The sequence below is a fragment of the Lonchura striata genome, chromosome Z (assembly GCF_046129695.1).
Source record: "Lonchura striata isolate bLonStr1 chromosome Z, bLonStr1.mat, whole genome shotgun sequence".
NCBI lineage: Eukaryota > Metazoa > Chordata > Aves > Passeriformes > Estrildidae > Lonchura > Lonchura striata.
Window position 1 is genome coordinate 10,891,005 of NC_134642.1, and position 17,227 is coordinate 10,908,231.

A 17,227-nucleotide genomic window follows, 5' to 3' on the forward strand; every position below is an offset into this window, starting at 1 on the left:
CCCGCAGCGGGGCTGCCATGTGCCGCCACCTCGGTTTCCCTGCGGATCCGCTCCTGAGCTGAGCGCAGGGTCACGCTGGCTTTGCCCATGTCACTGCTCACCCAGAGCAGCCAGCCCAGCTGCGCCAGGGACCCCCGGGCACGCACTGGCCCTGGAGCCCCACGGGGCTCCCGCCCCAGCCCCGGCTCCTGAGCCCTGTGTTTGAGGCAGGATGCCAAGCGTGCGCGGCTGGCTAGCTGAGTCACAACCAAGGAACCGCAGAATATCCTGAGTTGGAAGGGACCCACAAGGACCATGGAGGACACCCGCAAGAGTCACACCACGAGCCTGAGAGCACTGTCCAAACTCTAACTCAGGCTCAGTGCCAGCAGGCGCGCTGCAGCGCCAGCCCGGCTTTGCGGAAGAGCGCAGCCCGGCTCCGCCCCGCCGCACGGCCCCTCACGCCGCCCCCGCCCGCCGGGGCCGGCGGCCCCGCCCCGCCCTCCGCGCAGGCGCAGCGCAGGCGGCGGGCGGCGCGCGCGAAAGCGCCGACGGTGCGGCGGGCGGGCGCGGTAAGCGCGGGGCGGCACGGAGCGGAGCGGGGCGGGAGCTCCGCCGGACCGGGGCAGCGCTGAGGGGAGCGGCGGCTTCTCTCCCGTCCTGCCCCGCTGCCGTGGTCGCGGGCCGGGGGCTGTCGTGCCGGGAAGGGGATGCGCTAGTGCAGATCATCCGCCGGGCTCCGCGCCCTCCCCTCCCGCCCTCAGCTGGAGCTGGCGGCGACGAGCCCGCCCGGGAAGGGGTGACACGGGCAGCGAGGGCCGGGCCGGCCCTCCGTGAGGCTTTGAGGTCGGCAGAGGAAGGGAAGGTGGCCGTGGCGGCGGGGGCCTGCTGCTGCCCGAGCTGCGGCGTCCTCCCTGCTGCGGTCTGAGCCGTGTCCGTGCGGTGTCTGAGCCGTGTCCGAGCCGTGTCCGTGCGGTGTCCGAGCCGTGTCCGAGCCGTGTCCGAGCCGTGTCCGTGCGGTGTCCGAGCCGTGTCCGAGCCGTGTCCGAGCCGTGTCCGTGCCGTGTCCGTGCGGTGCCCGTGCCGTGTCCGTGCGGTGCCCGTGCCGTGTCCGTGCCGTGTCCGAGCCGTGTCCGTGCGGTGTCCGTGCCGTGTCCGTGCCGTGTCCGTGCGGTGTCCGTGCCGTGTCCGAGCGGTGTCCGTGCCGTGTCCGTGCCGTGTCCGTGCGGTGTCCGAGCCGTGTCCGTGCCGTGTCCGAGCCGTGTCCGTGCCGTGTCCGAGCCGTGTCCGAGCCTTGTCCGAGCCGTGTCCGTGCCGTGTCCGTGCCGTGTCCGTGCCGTGTCCGTGCCGTGTCCGAGCCGTGTCCGTGCCGTGTCCGTGCCGTGTCCGTGCCGTGTCCGTGCCGTGTCCGAGCCGTGTCCGTGCGGTGTCCGAGCCGTGTCCGTGCGGTGTCCGTGCCGTGTCCGTGCGGTGTCCGAGCCGTGTCCGTGCGGTGTCCGAGCCGTGTCCGAGCCGTGTCCGTGCCGTGTCCGAGCCGTGTCCGTGCCGTGTCCGTGCCGTGTCCGTGCCGTGTCCGAGCCGTGTCCGTGCCGTGTCCGTGCCGTGTCCGTGCCGTGTCCGTGCCTGGCGCTCAGCGCTTCCAGGGGTCAGGCATCCCCGGCTTCTTTGGGCAGCCTGTGCCAGTGCCTCACCACTCTCTGGGCAAAGTTTCTTCCTAACATTTAGCTTAAACTTACTCTAAGGCTATTCCCCTTTGCGCTATCACTACATGCCCCTGTAAAAAGTCCATGTCCAGCCCTGTATTCACCGTGTAGGTACTGTCTGCGAACATCTGCAAAGAGAGTCAACATCTGTGCTGTGTCTTGCTATTCCCCCGTCTTCTAGGGGAGGAAATAGTGACAAAAGGTCATTTTGTGACACATATGTGCAAGATCGGTGCAACAATACACGGATACCTTCCTAAATGGTTGATAGGTGGAGGGGGATTTGTTTCTGATTCAACAGACTTTGGCAAGCTCTTTTACTGTGCAATTTGACACAGGCATCTGCTGTGGTGGAGGAACTCTAGCAGAGTAGGCTTTTAAGGAATACTGTCAAAAAATGTAGATGGCCTTTATTTTAACTAAAGATTAGGGAAGTCATGTCCCATAAGTGCTGGGAGAATTTGACATTTCAAGTTCTGGGTTTGATTCACAAATGTAGGTCATTAAATTTCCACTCCTCTCAAAAATGTTCCAAATGCCCATTTTTCATGTGGGAGAATAACTAAAATAATTAAAATGGGATAATACTCTCTCTCTGAGTGAAGAATCCTTTAGGTAAAAGTACTGTAATGTAACAGTCTAGTGACGGGCTTTTGAAAACTAGGAGAATCTTCAGAATTTGGGATTTATTTTCTGATATGTAATTAAAGGATCTGAAGCTGGCCCTCATCTCTTGTGAAAAGAAGGCTTTATTGTCTGTGCCCAATAAATTAATTCAGTTTATGTTCTGAGTTACATTCATTACTTGCTCCATTATTTGGGTTTATGCTCATCTCCCCTTCTTAGCTCAAGACTGAAAACTTGTGTTGGAAGAATTGATGTTTGAAGTGGGGGTGGAGGCATTGTGGCAGGCGCGGCGTGAGGTGCTGCCAAACCTATGGAAATGTTGGATTTTGGTGTTGCTGGGAGGGCCTCGGGTGCCTTTGGCATGGTGGGGCAGCTGCTCACTGCAGGGCTGGGCCCCTCTGCCAGGACTTGACTCCAGGGGACATGGCACTGGGAAAAGCTGAGTTGGAAACAGATCTCGGAGGTTATCTTATTGCTTATAGGCATGGTTCCAGTTTTGGTAATAACTGCTGTGATTTTTTTCTTTGTATTCTCAGGAGGTGAGATGTGTGTGATTCTGTCTCTCCATGTCTTTGGCTACAAAAGATTGAACATGGTAATTTTAACCAAGGTTGAAAGCAGGATTTTGGTGGTTCTATTCCTATATATATATTCTAAAATTTGAAGGGAGAGTCAAAGAGAAAGACTGATAGTCGCCATATTTTTGGGCAGGAGTTCTTCAGGACTGAATCACCTCCCTTGCAAAGACAGGCAGAGAAGATTGGGACTGTTCAGCTTGAAGAAGAGAAAGTTGTGCAGAGAACTCCTGGCCACCTTCCAGTATCTGAAGGGGGCCTGCAGGGAAGCTGGAGAGGGACTCTTCATTAGGAACTGTAGTGATAAGACAAGGGGCAAAGGGTTCAGACTGAAGGAGGGGAACTTCGGGTTGTATGTTAGGAAGAAATTATTTCCTGTGAGTGTGGTGAGACACTGGAAGAGGCTGCCCAGGGAGGCTCTGGGTGCCCCATCCCTGGTAGTTTTCTAGGCCAGGCTGTGTAAGTCCTTGAGCAACCTGGTCTAGTGGGTGATGTCCCTGCCTGTGGCAGGGAGGGTTGGGACTAGATGATCTGTCAGGTCCATTCCACCTCCGTAACACTGTATGATTCTGTGATTCCATCTGGTCAGCACATGCGTATGGACCAGTGGGGTGGGTGCACATGAAATTAAGCACAGGACACCATGGGTAAAGTGTCATAAGGGACACTGGTGTAGTTGGGGTGATGTTATGAGGAGTTGCAGCAACGAAAGATACCCCTTTGAAGGCACTGGACACAGTTGTTCCATCAGTGGAACAGTCTTGGGTGCTCAATGTACTTTTAAACTATAATTTCTTTTTCCATAAGGCTTATGTTTCAGAGAAACATACCCTGCCCTACCATTGTGAAGGTGCTGCTTTTGGCAAAGATGTTTTTCAAAAGACATTTGGGTGGAGGATTTTGAGAAGGGTGACAGAGATGGGTGAAACAAGTTTTTCCTGAAGCAAGCACTCAGAAAATGTTAGAATCCTTTGATATACATGGAATAATTGTTGGCATTTACAGGAAGATGTATGTATTGCATGAAATTGTTCCCCAGAAGAAATCTTCAGTCTTTGATTTACCAGATGATTTTTTAAAAAATTATTTTTATGAATGCAGCATATTTTGTAGCCAACTTGAGCTAAACAATGCAGAAAAGCATGCTAGATTTTAAAGATCTTGCTACATGTATAAGTGGTAGGACAGCTCTCAAAAATCAAATCTTAAATGATTCAACTTTCACCAAGAAGGGTATTCCCAGACAATGTTTTTTGGTTAATGCTATAATAAATTGTTGTCATTGTTAATGTTATTAAAATGAAGACAGTGGTAATACTCATTAAAAATCTGTAACTCCTTTCATGCAGCTTTGAGAATTAGAAAATTCTTTGTGTTTGAGACTTGGTGGCACATACCACCAGTTCCCCAGAGCATTGTAGGATCATGCAGTTAGTCTCCTTTCTAAGTTACAGGAATGTATATTATGTTAAATGTTATGGAGGTGCAAAATCCTCTTTATTAGTATTATATTAATCATAAACTCATTAAACATACATAATAAATTATAAAGAGAAATCTGGATTATTTCTATTAACAATTGCAATTTACTCTTCTGAATTTTGTAAGTTTTGATTGCAGCATCTTTAACATTTGTTTAAGAATGCTTTTACTTTGTGTAATAGTAAAGGGTGGACCCATGTCAGATGCTGTTTGTGAGAGATTTCTGTTAATTTTTAACTGTCAGCCTTGCAGAGGGTTGTAGGGTTGTGACATAGTACTTCTCTATGCATTTTTAACTTCCAATAGAAATTATGTTTCTAAGCAATACTGTGAGCTGTGGGTTCATAATTTTACTAGTGATGAGTTGTACAGGTATTACTGGACACAGTCAAAAGACACATTACTTGCTCAGGCTTAATCTGTGCAGAATCATTTATGGTAGTCTTGCAAAATAAAGCCCACAAGGCTACTGCAACAAAAAGAACTTTGTAAATCGTTGAGAGGAATAGATTTTTAAAAAATTGTAAATGAAGTAAATCTGATGTTAGCAGATACTTGGTTTTAGTTTGTGTATTTTTAATTTTTTTTTTTTTTAAGTAAGAAAGTATATAAGTAAATGTACTATTCTTTATAATCAGAGCAGAACTAATCAAGCATCTGCAGAGGTGCAACAGAATAAGCCTTACTTAATTAACTTTAATGATTTATTTAGTGTCATGTGTCAGAAGTGAGAATTGGATTCTTAGATGTCTGACTCCTGAAGCCAAAAGTGCTGTCCTTCCTCCCTATTAGTAGATTCATTAGACATGTTTTTTTTCTATATCTTGATTAACTGTGTGACAGTATTGAAGTATTCCAGATAGGACTTTAATATAAATTGACATAAATGAGTGTCCAAGTAGAAGAGGCCAAGAGACATACCACTAGCTAGTATTTTTTTTCCTATGCTGTGCATTAGAAGTTCTCACTTATCATCAACTGACCACATTCATAAGAAACTCCCTTTCCATTAAATAAGAGAAAAATACAGCTTTAATTTCATGCCGGGGCAAAATTGTTAGGTTTTTGTGAGTGGATGTGACGGAGGCATTATTGACAAGTCAGAGAATCCTCTGTAGTGCATTAATAAATAAATGCTCGTAAAATATGCAGGAGTAATGGACTGAAAATGGCACAAATCATTGTTCCGTCAATATGAATGTCACTTCCCTCTCTTCAGTCTAAATGCCCACATAGATAATTGTTGCTGCAATATGAGTTTGACTGAGTGAATGACCAAAAGTCTGCTCTAGATGTTTCTGCGGAAATGTGTCACTTCTTGTTTTCGAAGAATGAATGGCCTGATTTAATGCCTGTGAATAGCATGAAGCCTTGTCAATGGACTTCAGGGACAAGTATCTCTGAGAGTGTGTTAAGATAATGTACAACAAAAATGTGTAAATGTTGATGTGAATGTCATGAAGTTGTTTTTATTCTTCTGAAGAATACATTTTTCTTTTTCTGTCAGGTGTTCTTAGTGCCATAAATACATGTTTATTCTGAAGATTTTATTTGGTAGCTATTTCTGAATGTGACTAGTCAGAGAGAGGAGGGGGAAAAGTATGAAATTCCTTTCCTTTATGCCAGAGAAGTGTATTCTTTTATTTGCAGGCTTGCTTTTACTGTGGACTCTGTGAATACTTTTCACAGATTTTTTTACTTACACTTATTAAGCTGTCACTAGAGTTCATGTAAAGGTAAGTATGTGTAATATAAACTGAAAAAAAATACTCTTTTGGGATTCTTGTGTGGTCGTTGTTTTCTTTTTGGTGGAATATTGATCATCATAGCATAAATTGTCATGTCATGCTTGAGGAGCTTAAGGTGAATAATAGATTATCTTTGAGGAAAGCCTTGAGAAACAGTGTTTAACAGTGTTTCCTGTGTGTTTCATCTCTTTTGTTTCCTCATATGTTTCCTCAGTGACTTAGAAGAAATTGTTTTCTGTTCTGTTTCCTTATGCAGAAATCTTTAACTCTGTAGAACTGTGGGATTTCAATGTAAGGTATGTGTTTCATTAGAAAATAAGTATTAGAGGTTCTTATAAAAATTCTTAGTATAAGAATTAGAACCCAACTGTATGAGTAGCTGTGGGTATCAACAACACAGTCAGTATTTTACCTTATGTTCAAATACTTGAGGTAAAGAGTTTGGAACATATGTCTTCTTTTCATATACCTGTGTAAGCCAGAGGGAAAGCTTGAATTTAGCAGTTGCACGGCTATAATAGAAGCATTATTGGAAATATGAAGCCTCTTAGTGTTCATTCATTATTTAATTGAAGGAAGAAAGGTGAGTAGTCATTCTTCTCTGCATATAAACAGGTTGTATCCCTGTTGCTTTCCTTCCCAACCCCTACAGCTTAGCTGGAGGATGATTGTGCTCTCTCAGGAACTGTTTTAGGTTTTCTCCTTGCTTCCTTATAATTTTAGTACATACAGATGGAAGTAAATGCTATTCCTTGATACACTAATACAAAGGAATACATGCTTTCTACTATGTTAGAGGTCATAAGTGACTCCTTTGATGAGAGGATTAATGTTCTTGCTTGCTATCTACAAGCTTCTGTTCATGCTTGGACATGAGGGAATTATTTTATAATATATCTTTTTATTGTGGAACTTAAATTTCTAAAAAAGAAAGTGCCAAGGATTGGTGTATATGCAACATCCCCATCACTGTTAGCTTATAGTATGTAACTGACATGAAATCCTGTTTATTCCATGGTGAAACTTTGAATTAATCTTTACCTAATTTTTTTTATTTTAAAGAGGAACTGAATTTTAAGGAAATAGGTTTCTCTGTATTCCACTCAAGAAGTATACAAATAGAAGTTGATAGAAGAGGAGGTTCTGTGATAAGGGAAATTTGGGTGATTGTTTTGGTTCATATTCAGACCACAATAGAGCAGAATGGACTATTTTGCTGGGACAAAAATCATCTAGTCAGACTGCCTGACCAGTTCACAGCTGAACAAATGTTAACTTTGGTATTAAGTGCATTGTATAAATGCATATTTTCAAGGCACTTGACAGACTTGGAGCAAAAACCACATCTGTAGGAAACCTCTTCCAGTGTTTGACCACTCTCCTGTAAAGAAAGATTTCCCAGTGTCCAGTCTGAACATCCTGTGATAAAGCTTGAACCATTTGCACGTATCCTGTCACTGGATTCCAAGAAATCCTGGGAACAGACTAGCACTTCCCCCTCTCCAGGTCCCCTCCTCAGGGAGCTGTACAGAGCAATGAGGGCACCCCTGAGCCTCCTTCTCTCCAAACCAGACAGCCCAGAGCCCTCAGCCTCTCCCCACAGGATGTGCCTTCCAGCCCTTTCACCAGCTCTGTTGTCCTCCTCTGGACCATTCCAGGACGGGATCAGAGTGTGGGGCCCAGCACTGCACACAGGACTCAGGGTGAGGCTGCACCAGGGCTGAATCCAGCAGGATGATCCCAATCCCAGCTGGTGCTGCTGTGTCTGATGCACCCCAGGATGGGGTTTGCCCTCCTGGCTGCCCGGGCACACGCTGCTGGCTCAGCCTGAGCTGCTGCCAACCAGCACCCCCAGACCATTCTTTTCCTGAAGTGTTACTCTGTAGAGAAGAAGTTGAAGAAAATCTTTCAGATGTCTGAAATAACAGTATAAAAGCTCTAATACTGATTTTAAGCTATGGGAGACAGTGGTAACCACATGTAAACATTTTAAGTGAAAAAGAATTTATATTTGGTACAAAAATTGCTCTTTGTCTAAGTAACTATAAATCATTCAATTTGCTTTGGCTTACATGAAGTTTTGTGTTCATATTTGCTAGAATTGGGTAATGAGAACTATATAGTCAGATAACCCAGATAACCCATAAGACAGAGAATGATGCATTAGTTGGCAGATTTGTTATAGGAGAATGGGTACAAACAGTAGATTTAATCTAACAAGAATTTACCATTTTATCTAAAAGGCCTAATTTTTCTAGTGTAGTTGCTTGGTAATCTCTTATGTGGATGGGCTTCTCACTGTCATGAAAGCCTAATGTGAAATTTAGGCTTCATTAGGCTTTATTCTGGAAGGTTGTGTTGATCTACCCTGTCTTTTGGTGTGGATAGCTTTATGTAGGTCTTGCTGGATTTTGTTCTGGGTCCTGCTGACATTGAAATTCTTTTAAACTAGGGCATTGTATGTTTTGGTACTTTTCCAAATTGCATAGACTCTTCTGCCAGAGATGTAAAGGTACCTTATTTTATTGCCTGTTTTCTCCTCTTAAATTTAACTTAAAAAAAAAAGAACTAGTGGTGTTGGAGTATTAGTAACTTATTTGTTATGTTCATTGTATAAGTAGCTTACAGTGGAGTGTGATCAGATTTTTTATTCAGTTTCTTCGTAAAAATCCATTATTGGATTGGTAGGTTGGTACTTATATATTTTGTGTTTGAAAGTATAGTTGATTGCCGTCTTGCCCTGTTAAGATTCATGATGGAAAGGTAGCAAATAACATATGTAAAATTCAGTGATACCACTCCTGCTTTCACTGTTCCTGTGGCCTGAAGATAAGAGTTAGATGGATGTGCTGAGATACTATTTCTGCTTTTCCCATTAAAGAGAGTTTTATTTATTTTCAAGCCTCTTGAAATGGGGTAAGTTAGAGGGAAGATCTGCTGCTACAAGATGAGCTATTGGAACTAGACAGTTTTAAAATTAATTTTTGTGTGATGCAAATAAATAATAATTTTGGGGTCATGAAAGCTGATTAATAGAAATCCCAGAACATGCTGAGTTGGAAGGGACTCACAAGGATCATCGAGTCCAGCTCCTGGCCCTGCACAGGACACCCCAAGAGTCACACCCTGTGCTGAGAGCATTGTCCAGTTGAGCTCTGTCAGGCTGGTGCTGTGACCTCTTCCTTGGGGAGCCTGTTCCAGTGCTAGCCACCCTCTGGTAAAGGAAAACTTTATCATGATCACACAGTCCTTTTGCAGGGGGAGGGAGATGTAATGTCTTCAGAGTATCTGAGAAAGGGAGAAGTTCTGTGAATCCCAGCAAAGCTTGATTCCTCAGGGCATCAGGTCTTCTCTAGACGTTCAGAGCAGCAGAATACAATTGTAAATACAATTTTGCAGTTTGCAATGATACTCATATGAAACCCGTGCAAGAGGTTTAATTTTGCTGTCCACAAAATTAGCCCTGCTAGGGCCACAGTTGCTTAAAGATGGAAACTGAGCTCTTTTTCCTGTGAGACCTGATAATGTAATTCAGAATACAACTCTTGTTAAATTACCAATTATCAGAGTAAATAGAAGAAACAAATACACAGCAGCAAAATAAAAGAGTTAATTACTTTCTCCAGAATTTTTAGTCTAAACATTGAATATTAATGTCAGCCATCTGGTTGACAGCTATTTAGTTTGCTGGATTTCACAGGTTGCTTAGCCAGTATTGATTCCTTTGTTTTAGCAAAATTGTGTCCTTTGATTTTATTTCCAGGGGAAGATATAGTAGCATGCAATTTGTTTTAATTTGGAAAGTGCACATGTAGACAGGCAGTTTTCTATAATAGTTGTTTTTCCTTGCTCTAAAATATTTGTGGATGTAGGCACAAAGAGAAATAGACAAACTTGTTTTTATGTGAAAAGTTAGTAAATTAAAAATGAACAGTAATCAACACTGCTTGTAAGCACACCAGTCTAAAATGAAAATGGAAGTTATTCTCTCGATTATGCTTGACTGCTGGACTGCCAGTGTGTGTAGATTAAACCAGCCTGTGATGCTTATTTCTCAAGAAAGTATACAGGAAAATAAGATGACAAGAATAAATAATGTATGTTTTTATTTTTCACATAGTCTTTACTACTCCTGGGCCTTTTTGAAGTTTCTAAAAAAATGCTTTTTTTCCCTAATAAACCATTTTTAAAATTTATTTTGGGGAAGATGATAACAGATTGTCTTTACAGTAGGAAATAAATTATGTTTGCTCTTACTTCCTATCTGAGTATATATTGAATATTCTTCTGTTCTTGGCAAGCAGAAGGAGACTTGTCAAAGTGAAGATGAAAAATATACTTGAGAACAAGGTAAAGAAATAGATATTTTATGCAGAGAAGTAATAAATGAGAAAATGGTAATAATGTTCAGGATAATTGCTACTTTTTTTTCTTCTTGGCATAATCTCAGAATATCCAGTAGGTAGTAAATTTGTGACATAATTATAATAGTCTTTGACACACTGAAAAATTAATACTCTTTTGTTATATTACTGTATCAACCATGCTGTATCACAATGGAGTTAAGAGTGATTAAGGAGTAAAAATGATGGTATCTTTTGGTTATATAATATACTGAAGTGCTCCTAATTAGTAATATTAGTCTCCTAATATTTATTAAAGTAATAAATATGCAAAAAAAGGACTGTCCTACTGCTTTTTAAGTATTAAAACCCCTTAAAAGTAGTTTGGAATTTGGATGTATTTATATGTTTTGTTATCTTAATGGTGACCTGTTGTGCTTGAGACCCTTGGGCCCTGACATTATAAGAGTATTTTTAACTGTTTTCTTATTTTGTGTTTTTCCTCATAAGCTAAGGTTGCTGGTGGGTAGGTATAAGAGAGGAGGAGGAAGAGGAGGTGGAAGAGGATAAAGTAAAACATTCATTTGGAGCATGGAGCTACTTATCATTGATTCAAGGCAAAGTGAGAGCTTTATACCTTGAATGCAAATTTTAGTTGTGTTTATTTAGAATGCTGTGATACAAGGAAATATTGCACCTTAACAGTACCTCAAAGATCCTTCTACTTAAAAGGCTTTATTTAAATTCAGCAGCCGAATTTACAAGATTAAAGAGAAATAAATTCATGAAAGTTTAATTGTAATTTTTGTGAACTTACTGAAGCCAGATTTGGGGACTTTGCCTCGAGATGTGGTAAGAAAAGTTAGTAACTGAAGTGGTATGTTTCAGAAACTATTCAGATAGCTCACTTGACAGAATGAAATTTCTTGTTAGAAATGCTGCCATTAACTTTGAAAGGTATAACGAGTACCCTTGTACCAGAGCTCCCCATGTGCTTGGAAGTATGAGGCCAAGAGGGTTTGCCTAGGGGTTCTCAGAGAAGAGGGCTGAAGACTTCTTTCTGGAAGTAAAAGAACTGTAAGATGATTCACAATAAATGTGGCTTCTGAATTTGCCATATTGTGGAGAACGCAGTCAAAATGAGAATCAGTTTTTGATTTTTAGCAGCTAAAATGAGTCCTTACTAATTGAAAAGAATGAAAATTAGTCTGAAACAGACTAGGAATATAGTTGTCAATATTGAAAGTCAAATTATTAATCAAGTATTTATTATCTCTGATTCCTGTAGCTCTTCTAATACATTCTGTATGATACTGGGACCTGAACATTTAAATTACCTTTGATTACCTAACAGTTTTCTGTTTTTCTAATAAACCATATCCTATATCCTGTGATGTTTTTTGAGATTAAATCTGTGTCTCTGGTATGTTTGCTTTTTAATCAGGTTATTTATACATTCACAGTATTTATATATACACAATAGCTTTTCTGTGTGTTTTCCAGTAATGTTGGGGTGAAGACAAGAGTAAGCTGAATTAATCAAATTGCTCTTTTCGGGATTAGATGCTATAGTTGAAGTAAACTATCAATAAAATAACTATTTGTTAAACTTCCAGTGAAACAAACAAGTATAGCTCAAAAATCATGCTATTGGGAACAGAGAACTATTGGAAATAGTGTGGACTATGTGGTGTTGTGATGCCGAAAATCTTAATGTATATTAAATCAATCACATTCTTGATTAAGGATAAATTGAAGCACATAGTAAATGCTAAACAAGTGGCCTATATGAATAGTGCAGCAATTCCTAGAAATGCCACTTTATTGTGTTCTTCTGTTGATCTCAGCATAATTAAAAAAAGAAAGTGAATTGATGCTATTCCAAAACAGTGAGCAGCAATGCTTTTGGCATTTTTTGTGATTATGATTATTGAAAATCTACATTCAACCCTGAGTGGGTTCATTCAATCAGTGGATTGGAGTATGGCACTAACAATGCTGAGGTCGTGGGCTCTGTTTCCACATAGACCATTCCCTTAAAAGTTGGACATGGTGATTCTTATGGGTCCTTTTCAACTCAGAGGAAGTAATATGTAAATGTGACTGTTGTAATAGTTACTGTAAGGGATTCTGCTAACATTGAATCTACAAGAGTAGTTTGTGTCCAAAGCTGTAAAGAAGTACACAACCCTTCCTCCTCCCCCTGCCCCAAAAAGTGCAAAGATTTTTACATGGCACTCTAAATGGTTTATTCCAAACATGCACTGAAGATTACATCTTCCTTAATCATAGGGATGGATCATTTGTTCCTTATTGGTCATCTTTTGGGATTTTTAGCAGTTTCAGAAAATTAATTGCACAGAAAATCACATATATTTGTCCTTTAATCCACTTTGGAAATGCATATAAAACTGACTCCTCTATTTTTTTGCCCATAAATGTATCCATGAATTGAGCTTTAAACTGCAGCTAAAATTTCTGAACTCTGCTTTAGAAACAGAGTGGTGTATCATTTTTATCAGAAAATTATGCAGAAGGATCAAGGCCAGGACTGACCCTTCTGAGGATAGGTTCTGAACCCTAGATTGTATAGCTGGAGTGTTTTAGGTCTACACTCTTCATTTGTGCTTTCATGTAACAAGGTGAGGGTTTGAGTAGCACTGAATATAGAGCTGCTTTGTCTTGTGTGTGATTATTGCATATCTGTTGATGGGAGAATACTTTTCTCATATCTAAAATATTCAGGTATTTTAAGGGAATTAGCTGTCAGAAACAGTAAAAAATGCACACTTGCAATTTTATCAGTGTAGAGGAGAGAAACACTTCTAATATTTTCTTTCACATATGATTTGTGCTGTTGTTTTGGTTTTTTTTAATAGTAGCAGTACTTAAAAAAAAAAAAAAAAAAAAAAGGTGCAATCCAGTTTATTTAGCCGTAATAACCAGGGAGACAAAACACCTTTGTTATTGGAGAGCTGGGATTTCAGACTTCTGGAAAAAAAAGAGTGATGGCCTTGCCATTCTGCCATTCTGCATTCTGAAGTAGTAGAAACAGGTACTCAGTATATTAGATTATCCTGCTTGATTTGCTTTACTTGGATTCTTAATTAATACTTAATCAATTCAAAGTGCTGGAGTTTTTGTGCTTCCTCTTTTTTTTGATTTTTTTTTACTTTTTGTCTCCTTTCCTAGAAGTTTCAGGAGGTGTTGTATTAAGGGATTGATTTTTCAGTTATTTGGTAGTATTGATCTTGTCTGGGAGCATCAAGTAGGCTCATTGATTTAACCATATGTGTTAGTTTACTTGCTGGCTTCAACTTGTTCTGAAAATCTTTCTTATGTCCCTGCGGTGATAAAAGTGTTTGATGGCTGATTGCCACTGGGACCTGTGTTGCTTCAGCCAGCTGCTGTGATGGAGAGTCTCATAGTGTGTTTTGATACTTGGAGAGGATCAGTAACATCTTGGCACTGCACAGAGCCCTTAAGAACTCTGCTGACAGCAACAGTGGCGGATAAAAATGGGAGTGTAGTAAAGAACAGAAGAGCAGTGGCTTTGCTTACTTGTCTTTGGACGAGTGTGGGGCAAATACGTATTGTACACTAGCAATCCAACAGCTTTGCCTCAATTTTTTTTTTTTTTTCCTGGACAGGATCCAAATGATAATTGTGATTCACTAGGGGTTATGTCTTTATTTCTTTCCTTCCTTCCTTCCTTCCTTCCTTCTTCCTTCCTTCTTTCCTTCTTCCTTCCTTCCTTCTTTCCTTCTTCCTTCCTTCTTTCCTCGTTCGTTCATTCGTTCGTTCGTTCGTTCCTCCCTCCCTCCCTCCCTCTTTTAGTCGTGATTCACTAGGGGTTATGTCTTTAATTCTTTCCTTCTTCCTTCCTTCTTTCCTTCTTCCTTCCTTCTTCTTCCTTCCTTCCTTCTTTCCTTCTTTCCTTCTTCCTTCCTTCTTTCCTCATTCGTTCGTTCCTCCCTCCCTCCCTCCTTCCTTCTTTTCTGCCTTCCTTCCTGCCTTCCTTCCTTCCTTCCTGCCTTCCTTCCTTTAGCATGCTGTACAAATCCTGTGTTTGTAAGGTTTAGCTGTGTAAAGCAAGCTTGGCTTGCAATGCTTCTATGGAGGTCCTGGTTTATTTTTTTGGTTTATAACTTGCAAAGATACGTATTCATTCATTTCTGTGGCATCTATGAGTGTCTGAATTTATCTCCAATGGGCCACAATTAATTTCTGAAAATTGCCACCACATTCTGTTAATTGACAGTTATCTTTACAGTTTGGACAGAAAGAACAATGATTGAAAGACTGCAGGAGCTCATTTGGTCTTCCAGCCTATGAGATATTTCTTTCAGAGAGATTTAAAGGTTGTTCTACTACTTGCTGTGCTATTCTCTTTCCTTCTATCAAAGAAAAATATAATAGTAAAGCAGAAAAAATTGTATGCTGTTTTTTGGTATCTTTTAGTGGTTCAGTTTGGTTAGATTTTAATGTTCTGGCTTGGTGATAGTGTTTATCCCACAAAGACCAGATTTTCAGAGTGAAGAATATTGATGATGACAAATTTAGATAAGAAAAGCCTGAAACACATCTAGCTGTTACATTTATTCTAAGATAACTTACTGATGACTGTTCCCCCTTTACTATTTTGTAATGAGGGGGTTATTAATTTAACTTCTTAATATTGGAAATCAAATTGCCAGTCTTAGGAAATGTAAACAGATGCTCCTTACACCCCATTCTTGTATGTACACAAAATGGTAGTGGAAGTCCTCTCTTTGTATATTCATTTTTGGTTTGAAGCCAGTGTTCAGTGCTGCCTGATGTGGAGTTAAAATCTTCTTTTCAGGATTGTGGAATGGCTCAGGACCCTACAGTGCCCAAACTGAACTTTGAGTATTGGTTGGATAAAGCTATTGAATGGGGTCAAGCCACTACTTTGGAATCCCAGAAAGATGTGTGCCTTCACTTGTCCCAGCTCCAGGAATTTCTACATCAGCTTTATGAAGCAATAAAACATTTGGTAAGTGACTTTAGAAGAAAGAATGACCTGTTTTGAAGAGGTCCTCCAAAACAATCTGCACCATGTTTTGACAAAACCAGACGGTAACAGTAGCAAAAAGGTTTGTCTTGTTGACCTAAGGTACTACTGGATCCGAGGGGCAAACTGGGGAAACAGTTGCAGGTAATGCAAACAGGAGTGTGCTTCCTGTTTCCTGATTTATTGTGAAAGGGTCTTTTTCTTCTTGATCAGTTGATGTCATGTGAAATTTCCCAGCCAATGCTGTAGCCTCTTAAAAAAACTCTTTAAATAAAGAATAATTTGATTCTGGTTGTCAGGTCATAAATTGGATGATTTAAAGGCCTTAATATGCAAAACTGTGACTGATCTTTTAAATCTTAGAGGGTCTGCTGACCCCAGTGATGTGGCACACACAATGAATGCTGTTGCCTTTTCTATTAATAAATTTAATTATTGTATACAATCACTTGAGAAAAGTAGTTGTTCATGTTTAGTTGCTAGTATGCTTTTCTGAGCATCATTTTTTCAGTGTATATATTCAGTAGAATTAGCCTTAGTACTGTATTATGGCATAAGGCTTGCTTCTGAACTTACTTAAATGTTAAATTTTAAGTAAAGGTTTTTGGGGGAGTGGGGTTTCTTCCCATATTTATATTTCTTTTTCCTTAAGGGGGAAAAAATGTTGCTACTTCATGTAATCTGAGGCATGGCCTGAAATGGGCTTTGTGAATATGGCCCCAGAAAGTCTTGTTTTAGCCCTAAACATGAGACAATGTAAGGAATTTATTGTAGTAGCAGGAGATGGTAATCATACCTGCTACTTGCATATTAGCACAGCACTATTTTTCAAAGCCTTCATTTATTAGATAGTAAAGCTACAAAAATGGAAAAATAAGATTGATTACACAGGACTGTATATAAACTACATTGTCTATTACTTTTCTAGTGAAACTGCTTTCTATTTGTTTAGAAGCTAAATGTCTTTTTTTTTGCTGACTTGTCATTAAGTAAATTCATTTAAAGGAAGCAAACAAAGTTAACAAAGATAATTTCATGCCATAATAGATACTAATTTCTTCAGAAACTGTGAGACAGTGTATTATAACAATGACCCTCAATAAAAATGTGTGCTAATTAGGTTTTAATACAATGAAATCATATACTTGCTAGTTACTAATACTGATCTGCTTGCTGGGTGTGAGGCAAATTAATATATTTTCTAACATAGTTAAGTATTAGGTAAGGAAATACCTAAGTTTTAACTTACTTGAATGATGACATAGAAAATTTACGTACCTGCAGGTGTTTTGCTTTCAGAACAATTCACAGTAAAATAATTGGGATTGTAATTTACAACAATGTGTATCATTAACAAGTCTTGTAATCTACTTTTGATGTAGTATATTTATTGTCTCTTTTTTTGGGTGTGTGTTTTAGCAGGGTCCCACTGTAGTAATCCAGCAGTTCCCTTTAATTGGACAGCTTCTAGGACGGCTCTGTTGGAATCCTTTTGTTATAGGATATGGTAAGAATGTGTTAAGATATTTCTGCAGCAATTGCATAAACTTTATTCTATAAAAATTACAAAAATATGAGTTGTTATATACTATGATTTTTTTTCTCCATAAAAACATAGCATTCTTTTTTACTGAAGTAAAATTTTGAGAAGAAAAGACTATGAGTGTTATTTAAAATACATAACCATCAGAAATGTTAAATTCACTTTTGGAACAAATTCATTTCCTAGTTTAGT

At 40.3% G+C, this 17,227-nt stretch overlaps 1 protein-coding gene across 4 annotated transcripts in view; it reads left to right on the forward strand.

The window, feature by feature from the left end:
• Nucleotides 1-487: 487 nt before the first annotated feature.
• FANCC (FA complementation group C) overlaps nucleotides 488-17,227 on the forward strand; it is a 69,777-nt gene continuing 53,037 nt past the window's right edge. Inside the window, exons 1-4 of one of the 4 annotated variants that reach the window (XM_021531147.2) lie at nucleotides 513-551; nucleotides 6,371-6,410; nucleotides 15,301-15,474; nucleotides 16,912-16,999. In XM_021531147.2, the coding sequence (XP_021386822.1) occupies nucleotides 15,310-15,474; nucleotides 16,912-16,999 (253 nt within the window). In that variant the 5' untranslated portion in view covers nucleotides 513-551; nucleotides 6,371-6,410; nucleotides 15,301-15,309. Of the gene's footprint in view, nucleotides 552-6,370; nucleotides 6,411-11,040; nucleotides 11,080-15,300; nucleotides 15,475-16,911; nucleotides 17,000-17,227 lie in introns of those variants that run through there. The other 3 variants (XM_031507467.2, XM_021531148.2, XM_031507468.2) reach the window with 3 other exon arrangements.